The following is a 20432-nucleotide window of genomic DNA, read 5'->3' as shown; positions in this document are numbered from 1 at the left end:
AAAGGAAGGTGACATAAGCACAGCATCCACTGTCAGTTGCACCCACAGCATCCTGCTCTGGGCTCTCGATTACACTTGCTTTTCTCTATGGCCAAAGAGAAGAAGAGACTGAGACTTGCAGAATGATCTTGGCTGGAAGGAGCCCCTGGAGGTCACCCGATCCAAACCCCACTCAGTCACACCAGGGCCATGCCAAGCCCTGACTGTCCCCATGGATGGGAGTCCAGCAGCCTCCCAAGACCCCTGCTGCATCGTTTGACCACCCTCACAGCAAAAGCTTCTTCTTAGTATCTACTCAGAGTTTCCTGCATTGCCTTTTGCTGTGTCACTGCACATCTCCCAAAAGAGCATGGCTCCAGCTCCTCTACATCCTCCCATCAGAAAGCTGTAGGCAGCAATAACACCCCACTTTATCCTCTTTTCTGGAGGTCGGACAAACACAGTCCCCTAAGTCTCTCCTCGTTCATCGTCTGCTCCAGTCCCCTGACCACCTTTGTGGTTCTCCACCAGACTCGCTCCTGCATTTAATTTATTCCTCACACCAGGGCACACAAAACTGGACACAGCACTGCGGGTGTAGCCAGGTCCTGTTGGCTACACTCTTGGTCACACAGTCCGGGGCACAGTTGGCCATCTTTGTCAGAACACGCTGTGCTGTGGCCTGAGGTTCAGCTTGTCCACCAGCATCTGCAGGGCACTCTCTGACATTCCAGCCAGGCAGTCTCCAACGTGTACTGGTGCACAGGGTTATTCCACCCTGGACAAGGGACTCTATGTTTGCCTTTGCTGAACTTCATGATGTTCAAGCCTGCTGTTTCTCCAGCCTGCCCAGGCCCCTCTGCTGTACTGACCACTGCCCCTAGTTTGATTTCATCCACAGACTTGCTGAAGCTGCACTCCATCCTGTTATCCAGGTGGTTAATAAAGACATTAAACAGTACGGAAGATGAGTGCAATACTTGCCCTTTTGCAGTCACCAGGAACATCCACTGATCACCGAGTGGCTTCACAGTGACATCAGCCAAGTCCCTCAGCACCCTTGGGTGTACCTTGTCTGGTGCCAGGGGCTGCTGTACGTTCAGTTAGCTCCAGAGATGTATCACTTTCTTCCTCTACTGCGGATAATGCTACCGTCCCACAGACTCTGCAGACTCGGAAACCCGGGAGGTCTGAAGACAGACCTTATTACTGAAAGCTGCAGCAAAAAAAGGCATCAAGTACCTCTAATTTCCCTCACCCCAGCCCCACTGAGCAGCAGGCTCATATTTTCTCAGCCTTTTTTTTTTTTTTTTGTGGCCAATGTACCTATGGCTTGTTTCAGATCCAGCTGAGCTTTGACTTTCCCAGCTCTGTCCCTGCAAGCTTAGTCACTGTTTCTCTGTGTGCCTCCTGGACCGTCAGTCCCTCCCAGCTCGTACACTTCCCTTTTGTGGTTGAGCTCAGTGAGGACACCCCTGCCGATCCACGCCGGCTTTCTGCCACGCTTGGCTCTGCCTGCAGTGGGGTGCCTGTGCTCTGGGGAGGTCATCCCTGTAGGTGAACCTCAGCCCCTCTGCCCCACAGGGCAGTATCCCATAGGACCTTACCAAACAGAGCCATCAAAAAGCCATAACACTGCTCCTCTGAAGTGTACGATTGTAATTCTTTAAAATTCAGATTCATAAAGGGCTCCATCGTGACTCAGGAGCAGGTCAGCAGAGGTTTAGAAGCAGTCAGGTGGAGAGCAGCTTACTTTAAGTTTAGAAATGTTCAAGGTTACCAGGGTGCTAAACTGTTAATATTTGCCTATGCCTTTCATGGGATTAGGAGTGGGAGTCACACAGCAGATTCCCCTGAACAGTCATCTCGTTTCTAAGAACTGCTTTTTCTTTTTTTTTTTTCCCCTGGTTTGCCGCTGACCTCTGCTCCAAGGAAGCAGAGAAGGTGGGGGAGCTGACTACCTTCTTCCACTGCCGTGAACAAAGAACATATCTCAGCAGATGCTCAGGTTGCTGAACATCAACATTTTTGCCTCTCCTTTGAAAAAACTTTCCTAGTCACATTTAAGAATGGCAAGATGATTTCAACCTAAGAACAAAACCTGTTACTATGCAACCTGCTGCTATAGCAACCAGCCATTCAGCCCAGGTCAAGGTTTTGCAGGCTAATACGGCATCCGCACAGAGAGCGAGCTACTAAATGTACGTTACAGAACCTTTGCTTATGCACGTAGCCAAGAGAAAAATCGCTATGTCTGCATCCCTGATGCAGCTTTTTATGACCCTCATTTTGCTCACACAACAAATCCCGCAGCTGCTCAGGGAGAAAATTAAATCAGATGTTTTTAGGAACTGTCATGAACCAGGTAAGAGCAGAACAGAGAATACTCATCTGAGAGTCTGGATGAATAGATGAAATTTTATTCCTTATTTAAAACCTTTACATGACGATAACAGCTACAGTTATCTTTCAAGTACAAAAAGGACGAAGGAGGAAGCCCAAACCATAAACTGCCATGCCTGTCTTCCATGCCTTTTTCTTAAAATTGGTGACCTTGGTTAAAGCTTTGACAAAAAGATTTCAGGGGCATTTTCAAGGGTGTTGAACTTTGGCTCCTGTCATACTGGAAAAATTGTACAGCAAGTGATACAGCAGTACATCAGTCACTGTCCAAAAGCTCCCTTTCGCTACCCTTTCCTAACCAGCTGTACGAAATCAAAGGGACTGGTGAGATTAGAAAGGGATGTCCTTCGTGCTCACGGACTGCGACTGAGGTGTGCCGCCCACCACCCAGTAGCAGGGCCACAGGCAGCCCTGCCAGCCCCACCAAGGGTCCCCTCTGCACGAGGGCGGGGGGCACAGCGGCTGCCGATGGGTGCCAGAGCTTTTCCCCACTGACAGCCAGCGCAAGTGGCTCCTCTCATTCAGAAAGACAAGCCCTGCATGACACAGAGGCAGAGCCAAGAAAGGCATCTAGCTGAAAAGGATCATTTATCCTACACTGATGTACCATTGTCCGTCACCCCTCTGCCCTCTGTTGAGTTTTCTGTGCTTCTGCTGCTTATTTCCTCCGTTGGCTATATCTAGGCTCCCCCGTAGCAGAAAAAGGTGCTACATACCCAAGTATGTTTGCAAAACTTCGCAGTAAACCAGGAATATTTAACAGAAAAACAAGCAATGGTGTACGTGCAAAGGGATCAGTCACCCCGTGAATGTGTTCCTCCCCAGTGCAATCACAGTGGGACTTCAGCCCCTACATCTCAAAACCACTGACGCTAACCTTTGTTTTGTGCAACATCGCTGAGGCCAGGCAAAGCCAGTGCAGAGGCAAGGTAAAAGGCAGAACTGAAGAATTACCTCCCCTTCAAGAAAATTTTTCACAGCATACCTATAGACATTACAGGATTAAGATGGGTACCTTCTCATGATATATAGAGAATTTTAGTAAGCCTTGTGCATTCTCCCTGCAGTTTTCAAAGCCTCGCTCCTGTTAGCCAGGGAACGAAAAACCCATCTACACAAAGTAGATAAGCAGGCACTTCATTGCAGCGCTGGGTGCTCAGTGGAATCTCCACATACCAAGCACACATATCGATTTCACTGTTACATTTATACACAAAAATTACAAGGTAGTACACTCCCAGTTACAATGATTGGTTAGTAATTTGCAAATAATTATAATATCTGCCGTGTCATCCTCTTTGGTTACTACGCTTACGCAGAGGAAGTGTCTTCACCTGGGCAAGAGTCTGCCTGACCTGTGGATGTGTTCTTTAGCATTATAATGAAGGTAGTTCACTTCAGGACAGCTAAAAAGTAAGTTTTGTTGCCAAGGTGGACAACTAGATATCTGCCTTGCCAAGCTGTCCAACAATTCATCCTATACACAATAGAACCTAGATGCTCTAGTTATGGTCCAGGATTAAAGACCAAGGTTAACATGGTCCAGAGAATAGGGACTTCTAAATACCACAGCTTAAGAGACAAGCAACACAGCAACCCATACATCATTGGTTAATAAAGCGTTAACATAATACTAGCCTAGAGGCTAGCTTCTTAAGATCAGGATGCTCCTATAGTTAACTTGTTTCACAAACAAACACAAAATATATAAAGATTCAGTAAAACTTCAAGACAACCTGCAACATTCCCACAGGTATCAAATAAAAAATCAAAATATTTTGCAATTAATGTCACCTGCAACAGCATAACACTGATGGGAGACTTTCTTGAAGCACTCCCAGCCTGGTCTTTTTAAGTTAAGTGTGCTACTTCAAGTGACTACCATTTTACTGCCACACTTAAGAGTAGCACACACCTTGCAGGCGAGTACTTAATCTGAAACTGCTGCTGTCAAGGTTAGTTTGCTTTTGCATACTCAACAGTTGAACCATTTCATTCCCACAGTAATTTTTCAGCAATTTTCACGCTCTCCAGCACACCCTTCTATACTTGTCAGATCTTTGCTTACATTACATCTATAACTCTGCCAAGCCTGAGTGCTGACAGATGTTGTCATTGCCGCCCCACCGCTTAGAAATATCAATATAATCCCCACCGACGTGGCAGACACCTCCCACTACTCTTCGTGAAGAGTAAAGAGGGGACTCATATAGCCAGGTGCCAGCAAGTGGGGAGACTGGGACTCAGTGGGAGCTACTGGACAGGCTGAGTGTCTGAGCCTGCCTGTTGCAGGGATCCACCTTGTACATATGTACGTATAGATAAAGATATCTTCTCATTAGCAGACCTTCATTCTCCTCAGCCAGAAAGGGAAGCAGGATGAGGCTGCTGGTGCTGTGTTTCTGAGAGTGCTCTTGTCTGTGATCTGTGTGGCTGGCCACCTACACGTGCATATACATGTGGGCTCTGTGTGCGTGGCTGACTGGGAATAAGTTTTCAGCCTCAATACTGGCTGGAGCAGGGGCCATGGAGCTGCACAGCCTTGCCCCTTTCATGCTGTTGGATTCAGCCTGATATTTTCCCCTAAAACAAGCCAGGCTGGACTGAGGAAGTTTTCCAGAGTTCCCTTTGACCAGACTTGTGGATTAGACATCACAGAAAATGTTTTCTCTGTTATGGCAGGAAAGCCCTGAGATGAGGGCTGCAGTATCTTCCTCAACAGAAGTTTGTAGGGCAACACTGGACAGGCAGCAGCAGTCACTGTAAAATCACAAGCTGAAAACGTGAGGTTCCTTCCAGCCCTACATCCCAGATTTCAAATACCCGGAGACCCAGCAGATGCTGGACTCGGGGTGTCGGTACCTACTACAGCCTGTGCTATCAAATCTTACTCTCATTGTCTGCTCTTAGCAAGACACATCTGCCTGGAGCAGAGAAAGCACAAGCTGAACAGTGTGGCTTTTGTTAGTGCTGTTTTTTTAAAAGGGAAGAACTGCACAAATGCTCCAATTTAGCAGCCTACTCGAAGGCATTGACATCCATTGTTCTGAAGGAAACCACTTAGGCATTTAAACCTCTGTATGTGCTGAAGAAGTACCTTCGGGAAGTAGAACCAACACATCCTAACTCAAGGCAGAACTTGAAGAAAAAGGAAAGCCAGAAATGAAGGCAAAGAAAATAATTGTTCAAATGCTAACAGGCTGGAACGAGAGTTTGTGTTTTTGTTCTGCCTTTGCTGCAACCTAGACATAAAAGTAAAGTCCTTCTGCAAGAAAGAGACAGTCAGGAAGGCAACCCCCAACACTCATTGTTACTTCTCTTTAAAACATTAATTGAACACACAATGAGAGTCAGAATTTTTTCTCAAAAACCTGCCAAGACCATTTACAGTCTTCACATTTCAGAGGAAAACAACAGCACCTACAAACTGTAAAGCAACAATGTACATTTTCCTTGAGAGCTGTTTGTTATGGTCTTAGGAATCAACCCCCTCCAGCACCTTTCCATCTCTCACACCCATCTCTCTGGCTACCATGACCCAGGCCACTGTCTCTGGGCAGGCACGCAGGCTCTGGTAAGCAGCTTATAACCTCAGGGCACCGACTCTTGCAGAGGTCTGCCGGCAAAAAACAGTCTCTCATCCTGACTGGCACCACTGTACCTTGGAAACAGCCAGAGCAGGCTTTTCTTCCTGGCTTTTAAATGCCATTTGAACAATACGCTTGCATCATTTTACATTTATATGCAGGCTTTCTGATTAAATTCTGGTTTTCCAGCTGGCTGCCAAAGCTGAAGTTGATGTAGTTATATTGAGATATGGCCAGATGCTGTGTTACAGCTGCCAAACAAGCACCTTTACTCTATACAGTGGATGGTTAATAATAAATGACAGCACTTGTAACAGATATGCTGTCTCCAGCATTAACACCTGAGCAGAAAGAAAAAGTTCTATTAAAACACACTTCTGCAACCTAATTCTGCTAACTCCAGAGTGCACAGCAGTCCCAACTGCTGCCACAGTAAGGCTGCTCTCCGCAACCTGCAACTTCACACTTGCAGCAAAAACATTTCACAAAAGTAATATAAAACCAGGAGAGGTACTGGAAGAATTTGAAGATCTGGTTTTAATACATGACCTATTCCACTCTGTGGAGGTCTGAATCAGAAGTGCTGTTACATAGCGCATGGGCATGAATCACCATTTTGTCCTGTTTTCTGCCTGTAGTCACCTTTTGTGGTTCAGATTTGGTTGCTAATCTGAAGAGGAAAAACAAAGGCAAATAACACTTTTAAGATGAAGTCCCAGAAATGCATGGAGAAGTCGTCCTCAGTCAGGTTCATTTTGTTTGAAACTCTGAGAGCCAAATTACATTTGGATGTACCTACACTGCTAAGGCTGAAACTACCCAAGAAAGAACTGAGCCTGCTTTGGGCACCTGAAAAAAAATCAAGAGGAAGACATGATGGGCTCCACTTTTTACTTTATAAAAGTTTCCCCTTAAAAAAACCCCCAGACTCTTACTTCTAATGTTAAGTTTCCAGGAACTACTGTGGAGTAAATTACAGAGAGCCTTGTGAAACTTCTGGTGGGTAAGCAAACAATCCCACGTATCTGCAGCCTCATCACAGCTATTCTTTAACCAAAAAGCTACTTTTATGTGGCTAATAAGTATATGAGCAAAGCAAAGAGCGCCACAAGAAGTCCCAAAAATTTATTTCAGGCTTTAATGTGCTAAAATAATTTTTGAAAGTGCATTTGTCCATGGTGGTAGAAGAAAGGCATTTTAACAAGCGACTGTCAATTACTTTGGTGTAAAGTCCAATTTTAGATGAGCACTCAGGAGAATGAGCCATGGTAGGGAGCCATCAGCAATTCACAGATCTTAGTTTTCCATGGGATCAAACAATATTATTGCTACAGTACCCATCTGTGTCTGAGCACAGGCTGGAGAAAATAACCCTGAGTAGAGCTAGAAATGGTACTAACCCAATGCGGGGCTCTCACCGAAATCGGGAACATGAAACTCCTTAACGCCGATGCAGCGTTAAGAAGCAGACATGCTTTATTGCAGCGCTGGATGCACGGGGGATCATTCCACCTAACGTGCATGGCTCCCTTCTCTCGGGTAGCTCTTTTTATGCAGTGCATGTATACGTATTCCATAAATTTCCTTGAAAAAACATACATAATAATGAGATTCCCCAATTCTAATTATACTATTCGCCCTTCTCCTCACACATGCCCAGTTGTCCAGAGTGGGGAGATCTTCAGTGGTCTCGGGGTTCTGCAAACCCGCCCACTTCTCTATTCAGTTGGCTGGAGTTCTCCTCTGTAGTCCCCATACATCGTCTTAAACCAGGTTAGCTCAGTCTCTTTCCTGGCCTGAAATCGCTGGCCTTGGGCCAGTTCCCCTTCATCCTCCAGGGCTACCTCTTTGTTAGAGCCTGAATTTATTGCTTACCAGTACACAAAGACTAGTTTCAAACAATCAAGATATACTAACTGCTCGAACCTAGGATGCATGACTACTTCTTAAGATTAAATCGTAACCCTTCTGTAACAGGGGGAAGGCACAAAACACATCCTCCACCACTTTTTTTGACCTAACGCCCACGTAAACTCCAAAGCTATCACAGAGTTGAACTCTGCCAGGTCCCTGTGGACTACGAACCATGTCCCATGGCTGTCCTGCAGAACAATAAAGCCTCCGGAATAAAAGTCTCTGCATGGCTAAGCATTTGAACACTAACTACTGACACTCTGCTTAAACACTTATTTCATACAAAGACGTTGCTATTTTGTGCTGACTCTTACACTTCTTAAAACTGAGAGCTTATCATGTTCCACTAAAAAAATTAGGAGGACTACTCACCCATACCTGCACGTTTGGGGCAGCTTTACTCAGAGCTAATCGCAAAACATGTAGCTGACAGGGCAGGGAGCTGAGACATACCAAATAATCTCAGCGCATCCCCTTCCCTCCCTTACGCCACTCACTTTGTTTTCGCTGTGTCACCTACCAAGAGAAGACACTTCTCCACCTCACTTGAGAGGTTCACAACTGCTTTGCAGGTAAACTCTAATGCCAGGAGAGGCTTCCAAGCCTTTGCTGTAATACAAATGAAAGTGGCGATGGACAGTTACAGAAAAGTCATGTGGAGTATTTTCTCAGTTACTACATCTGCCCCTGAATTTGCCTACCAATTACTGCAATCCTTTCTACAAGCACTTTGTTCTTCAGAAAGCCTAATGAACGTAGAGCTGGGCTGAGCAGGTGCAGGAAAGCTGTATTTCCAGGCTGCATTCTTAATTTCTCCCAGAAGTTTTTGGGGTGACCTAAAGCAAATCACATTCCTTTCCCTGTCAGTTCTCTCAATTCTAGAACAGGGGAAATCTCTCTTTTCCATAAAGCACTCTCACACCTACTGATGATAAGTGCGGTGTAAGAAGTAGGTATTACTACAACCTCTGTTCTTTGCTGTAGGAAATCCACACAGATCAGACATCTAGAAAAGATGGCTAATACTAAGGTTTGTACTGAAATATCTACATAAAACAATGCCATATAATGTGCGACACAAAAATACATTTTTTCTTCCCTTTCTCTTGCTATTAATCTGAAACCTGAACCCTACAAGGAATTATAGGCATGCTCAGCTTTAATCGTAAGTAATCCCATTGATACCCATGAGAACTCTCCTACAAGTACATGAAAGAAACAAGAGCTTTTGCTGTTTACTGTAACATTAGTAGGCACACAAACAAAACACATATCCAGCCACAAGTACATTCTTTTAATATCTTTACAGACCCAAGCCAACAGATGATACCTATCTTCCGGTCCACTAAAGGTCACTGCATCCCAGATCTGTAACAAGCTGACCTATTTTGAGAATTCCTCAAACAAAAAAAACATTCCTGCTACAGGCTGCGGTCACCATAAAGATATTGCTTACCATGGATGATGAAATCCTCTGCCTCCACTTTAGCATGACAGAAACTCGTAACACCAGAGGCCTGCCCCGTATCCTCTTCAGAGCAAACAATATACACAAAAATTGTAGCTGGCTAGACAAGCGTAGGGTTTTTTAGCCACTTTTCTCTTCCCCTACCCCAGCAAACATGTTTTCACCCTTCTAAAATAAATTGAGAGTGATAGAATGTTTGGGGATTTTTTTTTTTAATAACTAGACTGAGATAACTTGGGAAGCAGATAAAGTTTTATGTAATGTTGTAATCTTAAAATGATGCATGCAATGGCTAACAACTCTGCCATTTTGTCAGTCTATCACTCCTCAGTAAGGCCTGAAAAATACAATGGATGCTCTCCATTCCCATTAAATCCTGAAAATCTACCAATGTCGGCAATTGCTTGAGAGTGGGGGGGGCGGAGCGGGGGAAGCTCTTGAATAGAGATTAACAATTGAGGTTATTTGAATCCTGCCTAATTTCAGAGCTCAGCATTTTTCATGTTACTGGGCATCGCAACACTCAAGGATCGTACAGGCCAGCCACTAGCCTGCTCTCTCATGAAGAGTTAGCTGCAATTCAATGTGATTTAGCAGTCAGGTAGTCCTGACATGCCACTCATCTGCTTAAATTGTCCCACGAAATGAAAAACACCCTTACCAAAATACCAGCCACTAGAGTGGGCATTTGGTATCCTACTTAAAGATACTGATAAGAAGGTTTATTAAAAATATACATTAAAAAGGTTACAGGAATGCTGTAACAGCATATTTCCCACAGTGCTTCATCTGCACATTAGGTCCTATGCAAAGTTTTAGGAAGAACCACACTTTCTTTGTGTATAACTGGACACAATGCAAAAGCAAACTCCATGTCTCCCCTTCCAATTCCTAGGTCTACCCACATCAAACCCTGAGATTTCTACACACAGAGATGTAGTTTGACACGCCAAAGATGATGGCCAAATTACCCACAAGTTTTGATTTGTACAGTCAGACAGCTCCGAGCATGCCTAAATCTGAACCTTTAAGTGTGCCTACCTAGAGCCTGACACACTCGGGCTCACGCTTGGGCTTGACAAACAAGCAAAAGAATAACCTACAAAACAGTTCCTACTTACAACTCTCTGCCTCTTTACAGATCTGCTATCACCAGATTTATTGTTCCAAGAAGTCTCCAAAAGCACCTAAAAAACCTGCCATCAAGTTGGGTCCAACAGCTGCAAGCAAAGCAGAAGATCCTGCCTGGCTCAAGCCACTCCAACAACCACTTACAATTAAAACATCTAAAGAGAAATTAATATATATTGCAACTCTTGTACATGGATGTGTAATGAATACAAAACTCATTAAAAATGATAAACTGACTTGATGATTGGGACCACACAGTGACATCAGCTGAAGGAGGATACAGGATGGATTGTGCCAGTATATTAGGGGCACACTACATACTTCATTAGATCTTGTTGGTTTGGGACCGGTGAAGCTACTGGCAGCACCTACAAAACTCACGACCCTCTCCAAGAATCTATGTAAAAATAATTGGTGGATAGGCTTAAAAAACACCAAAACACTTTGCTCCTCATTATCTGCCTTCAAAGATGCAGAGCTGGAAGGTTTTACTGAAGCTGACTGCCTGCTCAAAGTATTTTAGATGCACAATCTATTCAGAACCAGCATGGCCATATAATTGGGATAAAAAAACTCAGTTCCACTTTCTTCATTTCTCTGCCAAATGAATGTGCTTAATATGGACCAAGATTTTATTTATAACAACTGTGGCTGAACAAATGGATAATACCCCATCAAAGGCAGGATTGCCACAACCACCTAAGTTTGCAGTATCTAAAACAGCTACTGCAAAGGTTCAGGAGCAGGCAATACTCAGGCCACTGGAAGAGGGAAATATACCTTATGAAAGAGGTAGAAAAAGAACTGGCTGGGGGAAACAGGAGATTTCCAAGAGGGAATACTTTTGTTTGAAAGATAATACAGACATTTCTCTCTCTTACTCAGTTTTTACTAGAATGTACCCCCTTCATTTTTTCTGTGATATTTTGGTTAAGTGATTTAACAGTTACAAAAGAAGAGCTTGGTCCTCATCTCAAGTTCATGTCCTTACCTGCACCACTCCTTTAAATGGCCAAACAGGTCACTGAGTCCTGAAGAGTGGCTGTACTGAACCACCACCATCCTATGCTACCAACGGCAACAAAAAAAGTAATTTTAAAATGTAACAGCAATTCTGCTCATTACTTTACGCAGTCTTGCAGCTTTTTAAAGTGTCAGTCTAAATCCGTTCTTCTCTGCTTACCTTCTGCTACCATAACTCAACAAAGCATTTTGAGGTTCTGGGAAAGAAGCTCACTCTCTTAAGATTAATTTACGTTATTTAAGCCATCCACATGTCAGGAATGACTGTGGCCTCTCCACAAAATGGGTTTCAGACAAATCACCTCTTTATTTATCATTAGAAATGGAAAACACAAGGCATCCTATAGTAATATTATAAACACAAACACTATGCATGGGCACCTAAGTTGTCACTGTTTTACAGATGCCTGCCTTACATATTGGACAATACATCTGTTCTTCCCTCCTGTGGTCAGACTTGTGTACATAAGGGTAGCAATGAGGCCTCAGCAGCTCAGAACACGTAAATGACAACGGTCTGCAGTGATCAGTTCTCCGAGTCCACTTGGATCCATCGGCTTTGTTTAGGATTACACTGAGTCAGAGAAATCCTGTAACACGTGTAACAGTGTGGTCAAAGAATGGCTTGTGATCGAGACTTCCAGGCCACAAGACATTAGGACTACACTTGCTTTCAGGCTGGATGTTTTTTCCTCCTGGAATTGGATTTTAGTTCTGCGGGCTAGAATAGGAAAGTTTATTCCAGCTTGGCATATAAGCAAAAATAAAGTCATGTAGATGCTGGAAATTTAAAATAATAACAATGAGCACCCTGTAAAGGAATGTACTTTGAACTTCTTGTTGTTAGAATGACAGAATAGTTTGGGTTGGAAGGAACTTTTAAAGATCACCTAGTCCAACCCTGCTGCCATGGATGTGATGTTTCCCTTTTCCCAGTCACTGGGGACTTCAACTGATTGCCATGACTCTTAACAGGAGAGTGACTTGGCAACTGCATCAGTTCTCCCTGCTTGTGATGATTCTCTTAATGAAAAAGGCCACCTCAGCCAGTAGGCAGTCTGAGATCCCAAAAGCAAAAGATGAAGAGTTGAAGCCGCATGTCATTTAACCGAAAAAAAAAATCTCCAGTATTATCAGCACCTTCATGCTTCCTTAGGAGCTGATAACTTAAAGGCACCTAGGATAAAAATTATTTCCCCTCCTGTGTTTTAAGAACAGGAACATTTTGTTTCTGGTATTACAGGCCATCTGATGGTGCGAAGTTAGTGGCCAACTGACAGGGATGGTAGTATGCTGCAGTGGGCCGCAGTTTTTCTGAAAAGGTGCTCTCTCAACCCAAGTATATGAATGCAAGAAAACCACTGACCATGCATTTGAGGAAAAAAGTGCCTAATGCACTTCCCTGGTGCAAAATCATGCCTTCTTCAGAGCCAGCAGGGAATAAAGACTGTGTTCTCCATCTCTGCCCTCTTGAGAAAGCAGCATCCTTTCTGGTGGAGTTTAACAGAAAAACTGGGCTCAGAGCAGCCAGAGAATTACATTGCCACATTCCCCGACTGGACAGCAAGAGGAGAAAGGATGCGAAGCTCTTCTCTCCCCTAGAACAGAGGGCCAGCTGCTATCCCACCACTGTAAGCCCTGTTTTATGATCATGTAAGATGGATATTTTCCTAGTTCTCTTGCAGTGTTTTCATTGTGTCTATACCCAAATATTTATTACTAGATCAGGCTGGTCGTCACCAGGACCTATCCAGGAAGGACTGGGTTAGAAACACCTGTCAGAATACTATTATTTTTAAATGGTAAGAAGAGTCAGGCAAATGACCTGTTCATTTTGAAGATTTATTCAACAGCCCTGAGTCTTAAGGTCTCCTTACAGATGGCAGGCAGTAAGAACAGACAGTATGTCTTACCTTCATAAATACAGGGCTAAATTCAAGGATAGCTATTCCACTTCACTATGCAAGTAAGTAAATGTAAAAGAGATTTCAAAAATCAAAATTTTGCTCAGCTGCTGCCATTTGAGAAGCTTACAAAGTTCAAAGGAAAAATACATTTCCTAGTAGCAGCTGGTACTGGTTATTCTGACTTCTGGATGATGAACCTGTTGCTAACAGGTATAGCATTCTAGGTTACTCAGGCTGCAAATTCAAGTACACCATACTTACGAAAAAAACAGAGCTATTCTCTTACACTGGACACCAAGAATGAAAGTAGAGGAAGCCCATGGTCACTTCCAATGCCAGAAGTGTACCACTCTGGTCTATACCCTCATCACTTAACAGTGAATCGTCACTAGTCCAGAATTCATCTTTATCCTTTACTGCGGGTTCTTCACAGACCTTTGTCACTAGAGAATCATAGGTTTAGAAGAAGACAGCAGTCAGGAGTTAATTTGCCTTCTCCATCCAAATTTTATTAATCTGATTTAATGGGGACAAAAATAATTTAAAAAAAAATTAAAAAAACCCTCAGTCCTTCATATTTGTATCTGTCACCAAGATTAAGCACAGGGAGATCTATACAAACACGCTGATCCCACTTCCAGCTGCACACAACTCTGCTATGCCTGAGAAAAATTAGATTACTCTGAAGACAAGTATGAGCAAGCCACCAAGGTCTCTAAATGCATCACCAAACAACAGACCAACCAGTCTTACATTGCTAATCTGTGTCAGAGCCTGCACAAGACAGTAAACGCTGACGAAGAGCTGTTTGCCCTAGCAACAGACAGGTTCACAAAGCTTTACAGCTTCTAGCATAGCTAAAAAACATCCATGGCATTTCAACTAGAATGACTGTGGTCTCAACTCTTCCCCTCACATTCTGTACCACTTTTTATTTAGGGATTATCTAATAATTCCATATTCTTTCTGGCAGCTTTTCTCTCCTCTCATTCACAGAACAAAGGTAATGACAATACAATCAAGATCCCTTTCTGCCTACACATTTCATTAAGAGGGAAAGCTAATAAACACAGCAACATTACTTGAGCCATGGGAACGCCTTGCTTTATTAGCCAGCGTAGCGCAGCCTTTCATTCAGCATTTAAGATGGTTACTGTAACAGGAACACTAGTTTCCCCAAACAGTGTCTTTCTAACTGGTTTATAATACTATACTAAGAAGAAAGAGGGAGGGGGGAAAAAAAGGATAAACTTCTTTTATGCTAATTGTTGAACTCCCGTTGAAGTGGTGGATTGCACTCATCTGGAATAACAGGATTAGCAAATGCATTTCCCAGTCAGGTGTGTTTTCTGCAATGCTTTCTAATTAGCATAGCAGAGTTCTGCCTAGGTTGCAAACATTAGTTTAGTGAACACTTGAGCTCAGTTAAACAAAAAGCCAAAGCTTTTTTTGCTTAATAGAGAAGAAACAGGTCGAATGCATACTTGCATTTTTATTACAGCTGCACTTACTTTATAAAGTTAAACAAAAAGCCAAAGCTCTTTTTGCTCAATAGAGAAGAAACAGGTCGAATGCATATTTTAATTTTTATTACAGCTGCACTTACTTTATAAAGTTTCAAGATGTAAGCCAAACATTTTGGCCTTATGTGCATATGAACACTTTCCAGGGCTCAAGGCTAGCTCCAGAGGACAAGAACAGGCCCCCAGCAATTGTTCTACTAAGTTACAACAGGGTGTGTATACATTCAGGGGTGTTTTTTTTTAACTACAGGATTAAGCTGTTAAGTGCCTTGGCTTTCCCTGTTTTTCATCCCTAAGCCCCATTCCCGCCGCTCTCAGGGAAGTAACCTTTCTGACGCCTTGCTTAATATAGTGCAGTACAAACATAATATAAGTTCTTTTTACTTCGCTGAGCACTACCTGCAAGTTTCAAAAAGACCTCTGGTTGCCTGAAAATTAAAGGTGAAGAGTTACACCAGTCCCACCTTATGTCGCTACTGCTGTACCGGTGTCAAACACAGGAACTCCCTTCCTGGGGAGTTATTCTCCCACTGCAAATGCTGCTTTATCATAGCTATCCAAGCTCTTTCTGTTACGTTTCCCCACTTCTTTCCAGCTTTGGTTTGTTTTTATTTCCTGTTGCCTGACTGCTGCTTACCTAGCCAAGGATGGCAGCACAAACAGAGAGCTTCACCGGACCACGCCAGCAGCAATGGAAAACACCCACTGCAGCTTCCTACAACAAATCTGCACAATATACAGTGCAGTAGCCTCTCTACAAGCCATATGGAACTGAGGTGAGTTTAGGGTCATCATTAAAAAGCAAAAATGCCGATGTGCATTCCACTCCTGCATCTTACTGAAGTCCTGATGCCAAAGTGTAAGATGGGAAGTGATTCCCATTTTAATTTGAAAACTGGTCAGTTAGCCTTTGGTGGGAGAAACATGATCCTTAGGTTCTCAAATATGGTACAGAATCCGTGTGTAAAATACACTTGTTTTGACAGGGATGGTCGATTTTTAGTGCAGAGATCAAAGCGGCCCTTTTCTTACCTTGTTCTCACCTGCTCAGCTTAGTTTCTGAAGTCTGTGGATACAGCAGATATTCTTGATTTAAAAAAAAGTTTGGCCCTTTGACATTTAAAATGAAGTCTCTCAGAGCTGAATGTGGTGGTCTTTGGGGGTTTTTTGGGGGGGCAGTGAGGAATGGGTGTTGAAACATGCAATTAGCACAACAATTTGGAAAGTAAGGAGGTCACTAAAAATTAAAAGGTGAAAATTACACAGATTGAGTCTCCTTTTTAACAAAACAGGCATTGTCATTCCTGTAAGGATAACACAAGCCATACTTACTGACTCAAACTCCAGCTATTCACAAACAGTAATTGTTTAAAGAAACTGGGAGGTTGGTATTAGGAAAGAAGTTTGTTGACCATGTGCGCGTGAACTCAGGAAGACAAGTTCAGAATCATCAGCCCTCCGGCATAAGGGAGGTTCCCTGTTCCAACAGTAAGAATCATACCAGTATTTTACCATCAATTATCAAATATCCAAGTTGGGTGCACTGCTTGCAACAATAGTTTTTAGTACAACTAACTAAGGCTTTCTTATAGGTGCTGAAAATAATTTATAATATTTACCTATTGCTCTTTATTTTGGGAAGTTTAAACTCCAAGTTGGATTTATATTATTGAAACAGATTTGTCTTTATTTTTGCATTTATCGATACAAATGACAGAAAGATGCTCAAACACTGTTAGTGATTTTTGACAGGGTGTCGTTCTGTGTTCACATCTGTAACCAGAGAACCAACAGCAGAATGACTGTCCTCATTCCAGGAAAATTAACTTGGCAAACCAATGCAGAGTTTGATAAAAATGATTCACACAAAATAAGTTCAATAAACTGTTGCCCTAATTAACACCAGCTTGGGTTTTTTGAACAAGCTGCAACACAGAACTTCAGCATGGTGCCAGGAGAGTTATATAAAGGCTGAGCTTGTCTTTTTTCTGTGTGTAGATGGAGCCTTTATGCATGTTTGTTTGGTTATTTGTAAGATAGAGACTGGTGACAGCAAAGACTAGAGCATAAAGTGATTACTAATAAAAGCATCCATGTATTTTACACATGGATTCTGTACCGTATTTGAGAACATAAGAATCATCTTTCTCCCACCAATGGCTATCTGGAATATGCCCCCCCATGTTCCTTTACAAAAGGAAAAAGTCTTATCTCCATTTTACACACAGGTAAACTGAGGTACCACAACGTTAATAGTCTGCTGTTTCAGAAGGGGATGTCAAACACCTGCAGTAAACATGGATTTTTAACAGGATTTGGACGAAGCTCAGCACTTCTAAAAACAAGCCAGAAGGCACTTTGTAGGAAAGGTTTTAAGTGACACAGTGCTCTAGCCACCCAGTGATGCTACTTGGCTACTTCCACATCATTTACAAGCTAATGCTCTGCTTCACTGCACCTTGCACATTCTTCCAAACAGCTTTTCTCTTTTTTCTTTCCCTCGGTTCCCTCCCTCCCCGAGGGCTGGCCTGTTCTGTTCTCTTGAGTGTGGCGGGTGTCTTTGGAGCAGCTAGGGCAACGCGGCTTGCAGGGCTCCCCCACTCCCTCACAACCGAGGGGAAAGGCTGGTGGCAAGCCATCTGTGGAAGGGCAGAGGGAGGGTCAGAAGGCGAAAGCGGTGCTTCCAAATCCAAATTACAGTTAGCACGGATTAAGTAATAGTCACTAACCTCTTCAGCTCACAGAGGAGAAACGTGATCCTGATTAATTCTCCTCTGCTCCCTGCAGCTCCTTCTCGTACAGCACTCTGCGGCTCTAGCGTATCACCGTACCGCTCGTCCTGCTGCTATCACTGCAGCAACACCCCCTCGGCCGGGAAACCCAATAAGGGCTCTATAGGGGCGGGCTATAGCCAGAAGCAGCTGCAGGAAGGCTGGTACAGGCACCGAGCCTGGGAGATTTCGTCTACAAACCACCAAGGAAGCTGCACGTGGCTAGCAAGGGGCTGACGCCCCCCGGGGGACCTGTGCGAGACCCCGGTTAAGCCCATGCAGCGGTCACCCCAGCCAGGCACTACCCAGAGCCCAGTCATGCGATGGCTTACAGGCACTGGTACATCAGCAGTGCTGACGTCTGCCCAGCTGTATCCGTGGGGTTTACATTGCAGGCTGAGGCCATGCTCAGGAAATCGGGAGTTTCAGCAGTGGCAAGCGGAAAAGAAATCGTTCTGTGCCTGGCTTTGCCCAAGCAGGCAGTATACAGAAAGCTGCTGGAACTGCCCAAGCCAGCTGTTACACGAACTCTTATTCAAGACTGTTTGTCTCCCTTCCTACAGGGGTTGCTTCCTGGCCCACAATATACTGTGCTTAAGCACTAGCTTTGTTCCTTGGAGAGCCACTTTTTTACCTAGATCCTACTCCCAGCCTCTTTACTCGCTGTTTCTTATCTGCATGAAACAGGACTTTCAGCTGCTTCATTCAGGACTTGGAAGATAAAAGCCTGGGAGGGTGCAGCTAATTTCACCAAGGCCACTGGCTCCTGCAAAAAAAAAAGTGTACGAATCGAGGACAGTCTGAATTTCACATATCATTCCATACCATGCTGATGTTGGGCATTCACAGACTATGATAGCATCTAAAACTGTTACACTGGGACCTCAGATACAAAGGATTGAATTCTATACTCATTCACCCCAGACATAACGTAGAAATAACTCTGGAGAAATCAATTAACTGGGTTTTTTTTGCACCCAAATGTGTTCAATTGAACTGTTTCTGGCAAATCTTGGGGCATGCTGCGTGTATGTAGTACCCTGAGTAGTCTGTCTTCTTCCTGTAAAACTTAAAATTCAGTGCAGCTCTAGATTCCTTACGTTCTTTATTCTGAAATTCTGCAGGTTGGGATTGTAAGAGAGATACACCCTTCTTTCCCACTCATTGCTTCTGAGCAGCTAACTTCCTGACCAGCAAGACTTCAGGAGTTCACTTGGTCTCTTCCCAGCTACGTGCGCTTTTTGAGTCACATTTTCTGAGCCAGTTTACTGAGTTTTAACTTGTGCAAAACCTCCGCAGTCTAACATAACTTCACTTGAACATGGGGTTTAAACTGACATTACTATGCTGGATGTTTCAAATACATCATGGGATGTTTCAGAATTCTTCCATTCCCCTCTCAAACACATTATATTACCTACCACAGAATAAAGAATAAAGGTGCTCCACGTATCAGCAGCTCTGATTACAGTCGTCACATAACTGCAATAAGGAGGAGCTCCAGAGTAACTGAAGAATTACATGCAAGACTAACAAGCAGGAAGTCTAAAGTCCAGCAAAGCATGAATGAAGATCTACAACATACATGTGGTATTGCATAAAGGAGGACTGGCAGACCAGGAGATACGGCATTTAAAGATACGTATCATGAGTTCAACATATGGGACTGCTAATGACTAGCACGTGACTGCATGCTTAGCATAAAGTAATGGATCAATTAGCACATGATAGGAAACCATAACAAATAGCAGAACATATGAAAAAATGCATATGGGAGTGATTAGAGGCAGATGTAACTCAGAGCCTTCGGATTCAGCAGCCGTGCTCCCATTTGTACAGCCATGTGTTCTACAGGATGCGGGACCTGTCTGATGTCATAATTAACCTTGTAAAAAAACAAAACAACAACAACAACAAAAAAAACCCCCAAACCACCCCCCACCCTACTTTCCAGATGGATCTGCTCCCAAAACCAGGTAGGAGTGGCAACATGCAACCAAACAGGAGAGCACAGCTGCTTCTCTCCACCACAGTGTGGTTAAGTTAGCTTAAACCAGTCAGGTAACTATTTGCTGTTTGATCCCTGTATACAGCCTCGAGCTCACTCTGCCACCATACCTTTGTTTATTCGTTCAGGTGGCTAGATAACAGATCCAACGTTTAACTGAACTCTAGACCTGGTCAAGATTGGGGAACTGGGGGGAACAGTTCTGCTAGAGGTGGAACAAGACATGGGCTCTGGAGGAGCCGTTTGTGGCTGTGAGATGAGCAGCTGGCATGGTAAGAGAAGCTAGGGTCCCCACCATGGTGAAGCGGGCAGGGGAAACACCCACCTTGGAAGAAACAGTAGCAAATAGCCCCCAGTGTGGATGTAGCTCTAGTGGTATACTGATGGCTTACACAGTCTGATTCTCTTTCCATACGGAAATAGCAGAGAGACTATCTATAAATAATGAGTACCTTTCGATACCAATAAAACTTCACCAAAATAGGATGGCTATTGTATAGCTTTCATCATTACAAAATTAGAAGGAGAAGGCCTGTAAGGGTAGTTAGGCTGATACAGGCATAGCTGGGTACCATAGACAAACTTTTGGCACAAAATCCTTCTTCAGGTCTAAAACGTACAAAATAGATTTTTCAGAGAGCAATTAGATATATAGGAGTCAGACCACCCCGAAGGTAAAGCAAACCAGTTCCCACAAAGAAGGGATGTTGTTGGAAAG

At 43.6% G+C, this 20432-nt stretch overlaps 1 protein-coding gene across 6 annotated transcripts in view; it reads right to left on the bottom strand.

The window, feature by feature from the left end:
• Positions 1–20432, bottom strand: part of BLVRA (biliverdin reductase A) — a 39556-nt gene that overhangs the window by 15080 nt on the left and 4044 nt on the right. Inside the window, exons 1-2 of one of the 6 annotated variants that reach the window (XM_055709196.1) lie at positions 17665–17805; positions 17394–17574 (exon numbers count right to left, since the gene is read on the bottom strand). The exons of 1 other annotated variant lie outside the window; for it this stretch is intronic. In XM_055709196.1, coding sequence (XP_055565171.1) covers positions 17394–17402 — 9 coding nt within the window. In that variant the 5' untranslated portion in view covers positions 17403–17574; positions 17665–17805. Of the gene's footprint in view, positions 1–4450; positions 4514–4537; positions 4892–11935; positions 12076–17393; positions 17575–17664; positions 17806–20432 lie in introns of those variants that run through there. 4 more of the 6 variants (XM_014284905.3, XM_027813761.2, XM_027813762.2 and 1 more) reach the window with 4 other exon arrangements.

This window comes from Falco cherrug, chromosome 4, assembly GCF_023634085.1.
Source record: "Falco cherrug isolate bFalChe1 chromosome 4, bFalChe1.pri, whole genome shotgun sequence".
Classification (NCBI taxonomy): Eukaryota; Metazoa; Chordata; class Aves; order Falconiformes; family Falconidae; genus Falco; species Falco cherrug.
Note: the sequence above shows the minus strand (reverse complement) of the source record. Positions and strands in the feature narration are given on the sequence as shown.